The sequence below is a fragment of the Bos javanicus genome, chromosome 10 (genome assembly GCF_032452875.1).
Source record: "Bos javanicus breed banteng chromosome 10, ARS-OSU_banteng_1.0, whole genome shotgun sequence".
NCBI classification, from domain to species: Eukaryota; Metazoa; Chordata; class Mammalia; order Artiodactyla; family Bovidae; genus Bos; species Bos javanicus.
This window is the reverse complement of record NC_083877.1, coordinates 24,172,975-24,178,974: the sequence shown is the minus strand read 5'-3', so window position 1 is coordinate 24,178,974 and position 6,000 is coordinate 24,172,975. Positions and strand designations below refer to the sequence as shown.

At 39.6% G+C, this 6,000-nt stretch overlaps 1 gene segment (V, D, J or C); it reads left to right on the top strand.

Annotated features, from left to right (window-relative positions):
- Window positions 1–2,267: 2,267 nt before the first annotated feature.
- Window positions 2,268–3,678, top strand: LOC133255158 (T cell receptor delta variable 1-like). The segment is given in 3 exon segments: window positions 2,268–2,350; window positions 2,565–2,986; window positions 3,583–3,678. Coding segments are annotated over 3 exon segments (567 nt in total).
- The last annotated feature ends 2,322 nt before the right edge of the window (window positions 3,679–6,000 follow it).

Sequence of the window (6,000 nt, the reverse complement as noted above, 5' to 3'; positions counted from 1 at the left end):
ATTGTATTAAGGAGAAAAAAGCATTTACTACATCTAACCCTCCGAACATCTTATTTTAGCTTTATTATGCTCAACAGTTACATTAATTTACAGTTGGGAAAAATCGTCTAACACAAAGTTTATTTTATAGTAAAGTATAGAAAAATCTCATGTAATTTATTGACTGCTGAGCTGAGAGTGAAAAACAGAAAGGTTGTATGGGGACAGAAAGGTTGTTTATATCCTGATTCTGGGGCTGACTAGAAGCTCAGCTCACCCCCAGCATCACCTGAGAATATCACGCTGCATGGTGCTAGCCCAGGAAAATATCAAAATTCAAAGTATGCTCTCAACCGAATGCATATGGCTTTCTCACCACCAGAAAGTCAATAAGCACAAGTCAAACCATCCTTAGTTGAGAAAAGTCTGTAGTGATTAAAAGGAACAGACTACTGAGACATACAATAAGCTACACTGATCTCAAGAGTGTTATGCTGAGTGGAAAAAAGTCTATCTCAGAAGGCTGCTTGATGTATAACACATTGGATAGTATGGTTATGATCCATAATGATTCCACACATAAGGTATGATTCTGCTTACATGACATTCTTAAAAGGAAAAATATAGAAATGAAAGGGAGATCAGTAGTTGCCAGGGGTGATCAGGGATTGCAGGGGTGAGAACATGTGCAAAGGGACAATTTTTAGAGTGATGGAAGTTCTGTATTGTGATTTCTGTGACAGTTACAAGAACCCACACATGTGATAAAATTTTATAGAGTTATGCATCAAAAAAAGTGCCTGTAAAATCAGAGTAAGTTCTGTGTTTTGATAAAAATTTATCAATATCAATTTCTTTATATTTATATCTGTAATTATTCTGTTTATATATATATATATTTCATTTTATCATGCTACTGCATAGGCTGCTGTGGGCATCCATGGTCTCTTCTTAGTTATAAATAATTGCTAACCAGGGCATCAGCTGCCTGTCAGCACTCTGAGGTGAAATGAGACAGGGGAGTAGACATCTCAACTAAATATACACTTTTATTCCTGCATCACTAGTTATCTTGTCCTAAAATTAAAGGATTGGCACTGTTTTAGAGAACTTGTCTGTACTTTCCTTTCTATTTGTCTATTTGCTTTTGACTATTTTATGTTAATTCTTCCATTAAAACAAAGAAACCAGATGGAAGATTGACAGTTATATTCTACATGATCTTGTAACAGTATACAGAACTTCAGTCACCAGCTTCTGTGGTATTGACAGGTACTAAGTGTCTGCAGCCTGTAGATACCAAGTTTGGCAGGAGTGCATTATAACATTGTGTCACAGAAAGATCTGGCATGCTTCTATTGACTTTATTTTACAAAGAGAAAAATAATGAGCCACTAACAAGTGAGACTGAACTCTTTGGGCCAATGACATAGAAAACGTGACATGAGGACAACTCTAAGACACATGATCTAAGAAGTATGATTCTAGTTTAGGAGGCAGCAGGTCTGAATCCCCTGATCCTTCTCAGAGTCTAATAAGTCAGACTCAATGTCAGCCTTACAGCTGGAAGACTCCACAAAATACTTTTGTGCAGTCTGGGAACTCACAGTACTTGAAATAATGGGAAAAGCTGTACAAAAATATTTTATTCCTGTTATAATTTCATAAAAACATAGATAACGGAATAGATTCTGAAAGTCAGAGGGACTGATTTGTTAGTGTTGATCTTAAAGTAATGTATGTACAGGAAAACCTAACTAGAGCCCTAGAACCCAGCAAACAAGAGATATATTAACTATTTCAATAAGACTGCCTTTCATTAAGAAAGCTGAAGGTATATGAGTTTCTTAAAAGAGTCATTAGACTCTGGATGGAGGAAAGGAAGCATAGGCTAAACGATGACTGTAAATAGATTATAAGGGTTCATAAAACTAAATTATGTTTTAAATGGGCTGGTAAAGTTATTCTGCTGAATAATTACCAATGTATGTCAACTTGTTTATTCTTCAGTTCTCCTCAACTCAAACCTTTCATGAGGATTACTTTTTTCAGGTCCCTTTCAGATATGCATAGGTCATTAGTGACCAGGTAATTCATGACCAGAGAAAGACAAGTAGACAAAATAAAGGTTTGTGGTGAGTCAGACTTTTTCTCATCTGTGCACAAACCACGTGGTCTATAAACATGATGACTCCTACTTCCTGTTGGGGGGAGTCACACAGGTACTGGGTACTATATATATGTGCTGCCAGGCATTCAAAGACATTGAACTCTCAGCTTGAGGCAGAACTGAGCACATTTGTGCAGGGGAATCCATGCCTCATGCCACTCTCCAGTCAGCTCTGGGTGTTCCTGGCCGTCACCTTCTCTGGTAGGGATGTTTCCAAGCATGGGTGTGAGTGTCTGGGGTGAAAGGCCTGCACACAGACCCGTGGAGCTTCACAGGGACTTGGGGAGAAAAGGAGGGTTGGGGAAAAGCATATTTATTATGATTTCAATTTGGGTTTTCTTTGGGTGCCAAATTAGCCTAATTCCTACATTATTTTGTTCACTACTTCAGCTCGGTTTTCTGTTTTTTTCCACAGGATCTGGTGTGGCCCAGAAAGTTATTCAAGACCAGCCATACATAACCAGTCAAATAGGGCAATCTGTCATTCTGAAATGTCAGTATGAATTAAGTCAGAGTGGGTACACGCACTACTTTTTTTGGTACAAGCAGCTTCCCAGTGGAGAGATGACTTTCCTTATTCGTCAGGAATCTCTTGGCCCAAATGCAAGGAATGGCCGCTACTCCGTAAACCTTCAGAAAGCACAGAACTCCATCAGCCTTACCATTTCAGCCTTACAGCTGGAAGACTCTGCAAAGTACTTTTGTGCAGTCCGGGAACTCACAGTGCTTGAAGTAATGGGAAAAGCTGTACAAAAACCCCAGAGTGTAATAAGAGAGAGCCCTCCTGCTGCAGGACCCCAGCTGAAATGCACACCTGCAGACCTCAGACAAGAAATGGTAGTCCTGTGGTTGCTTCATCTGTGGTCTGGATCAGAGGATTTAATTCTAAACAAAAACTCCTTCCATGTCTTTTGGAAACAGGTGTCCAGAGTAACTTTCTACTAATACATTCTTGGTCTTGAATTTTTGACTTTCAAACAATTATATGGAACATGTGTTGTCTAAAGTTGAATACTTGCCCCATAATACATCAAAGAGGCAGCTTCACCTAAAGACCCTCACGTGACAAACATGGGTCTAGTCATAGTTATCTGGAATCATCATGAAAATCATTTCCTTAGTCCTTTCCTCTTAGACTTTGTGTCACTGAAGTTACAATCAGAAAAGCAGAACCACTAATGGTGTTGAATAGGAGATCAGTTATTGAGATTAGAATTCAGGCTATTGCTAGAGCTGGAGGAGTCTATACAAAGCTGTTATCTTTGTATCTGGTGTTGAGACTGAATTCTCTGGTAGCCAGCAAGAGTAACATTTGAGGGATAGTTGGGTGCAGACAAAAGCATGGACGAACTGTGACTCATAAGGACATACTAGAACCATGAGGATAATAGAACCTGCATAACACACTAAAACTTGTCTCTTACCTCCTTTAGTGTCTCACAAGAATGAGGGACCTTGAGAAGAGTGTCACCTGCTGTTACATGCATACTTGGCCCAGGATAAACAGAAGATTTGGAGATCTGGTGTGAAGTGGAAGAGTTGTGTGTCATCAATAAGATGATGCAGTTGATCAGCAGCAACATGTGTGAGTTGCCACAGTGCCTGGAGCCCTGCACCAACCAGCAGAATATAAAAATATGGCTACTTCATGACAAGTATCTTCCAAATTGATTTCTAGATAGTTAGGTTGGGGCAGTACAAAGTTACTGCAATAGCTTAACTATTTAATTGATTTGTTAACTAGGCATCCATCAGTACCTCTTTTAACAACACAACTTTGTCATAAAGTCATCAGGAAAACTATTCTTCCTGCTGATATGATGCAATAATTCCTCATTCAACCAATATAAGTTAACTCCCTCCTGCAAAGATTATACCAAGTTCATTTATCCATTTTTTGGATGATGTTCTTTTCTCTTCTAGCTGAATCACACTCTTGCATTGAATCCTGAATCTTAATAACTGAGATACAATGAGATATGAGATTAACTTAAATTAGCACATTTTATTGGAGAAGGCAATGGCACCCTACTCCAGTACTCTTGCCTGGAAAATCGCATGGAACGAGGTACCTAGCAGTCTGCAGTCCATAGGGTCGCTAAGAGTCGGACACGACTGAGCAACTTCACTTTCACTTTTCATTTTCATGCATTGGAGAAGGACATGGCAACCCACTCAGTGTTCTTGCCTGGAGAATCCCAGGGACGAGGGAGCCTGGTGGGCTGCCGTCTATGGGGTCGCACAGAGTCCGACATGACTGAAGCGATTTAGCAGCAGCAGCAGCACATTTTATGTTACTACAGGCAAGCAAATGAGACAGGGGATTTAAAAATAATTAATGTATACATATCAATAACCTCAGATATGCAGATGACACCACCCTTATGGCAGAAAGTGAAGAGCAACTAAAAAGCCTCTTGATGAAGGTGAAAGAGGAGAGTGAAAAAGTTGGCTTAAATCTCAACATTCAGAAAATGAAGATCATGGCATCTGGTCCCATCACTTCATGGGCAATAGATGGGGAAATAGTGGAAACAGTGTCAGACTTTATTTTTTTTTTGCCTCCAAAATCACTGCAGATGGTGACTGGAGCCATGAAATTAAAAGATGCTTACTCCTTGGAAGAAAAGTTATGACCAACCTAGATAGCATATTCAAAAGCAGATACATTACTTTGCCAACAAAGGTCTGTCTAGTCAAGGCTATGGTTTTTCCAGTAGTCATGTATGGATGTGAGAGTTGGACTGTGAAGAAAGCTGAGCGCCTAAGAATTGATGCTTTTGAACTGTGGTGTTGGAGAAGACTCTTGAGAGTCCCTTGGACTACAAGGAGGTTCAACCAGTGCATTCTGAAGGAGATCAGCCCTGGCATTTCTTTGGAAGGAATGATGTTAAAGCTGAAACTCCAGTACTTTGGCCACCTCATGTGAAGAGTTGACTCACTGGAAAAGACTCTGATGCTGGGAGGGACTGGGGGCAGGAGGAGAAGGGGACGACAGAGGATGAGATGGCTGGATGGCATCACTGACTCGATGGACGTGAGTCTGAGTGAACTCCGGGAGTTGGTGATGGACAGGGAGGCCTGGCGTGCTGCGGTTCATGGGGTAGCAAAGAGTCGACATGACTGCGTGACTAAACTGAACTGAACTGAACATGACCATAGAGTTATTATAAAATGTACGTACAATCGTATCACTTCCTGTTCATCTTTGGGTAATGAGGAACCATTAGAAGATATAAAGATAAAATTCTATATTAAGATATAAAGACAATGTACAGTTTTCCCCTAAATTAGTTCCAGTTTTGTCATTCCCTCTTTTCCACCACATACTCCCTAATGTACATCTACCACTTTAAAATTCTAACCATTTATAGACATATTAAGCTCTTTCCTAATTCAGAGACTTTACAGATGCTGTCCTCTTTGGCTAGAACGAATTTTTCATGTAATTGTGAAAATGAACATGTGTATTAATTATTCATGATCAGTTCAGGCCACACTGTTTCTTATCTAAAATCTCATAGGATAATAATTGTAACAGTTTATTATAAATATTCTTCTATCTGGTCCTCTTTTAACATTGCTTTGACAAGAATATTAGCAAATAAGGGCTATCTTATACATGTATTCTGCAGAGTCATTTCCTACTAAGCATGTTGAGATCCCTTTTTGTCCATAGATCAAAGCAAAGCTAGGTCTCTTTCTCTTCATTTAACAAATTTCTATCTCTCACCCCAAGATCCAGAGATAACATACAGTAAATATAATGGTGTAAGTTGGGAAAGGGCAACCTTCTCCAGTGGGTGACTATTCTGTCTTGGTTTGCATCCTTCTGTGTGAACTGCAGCAGG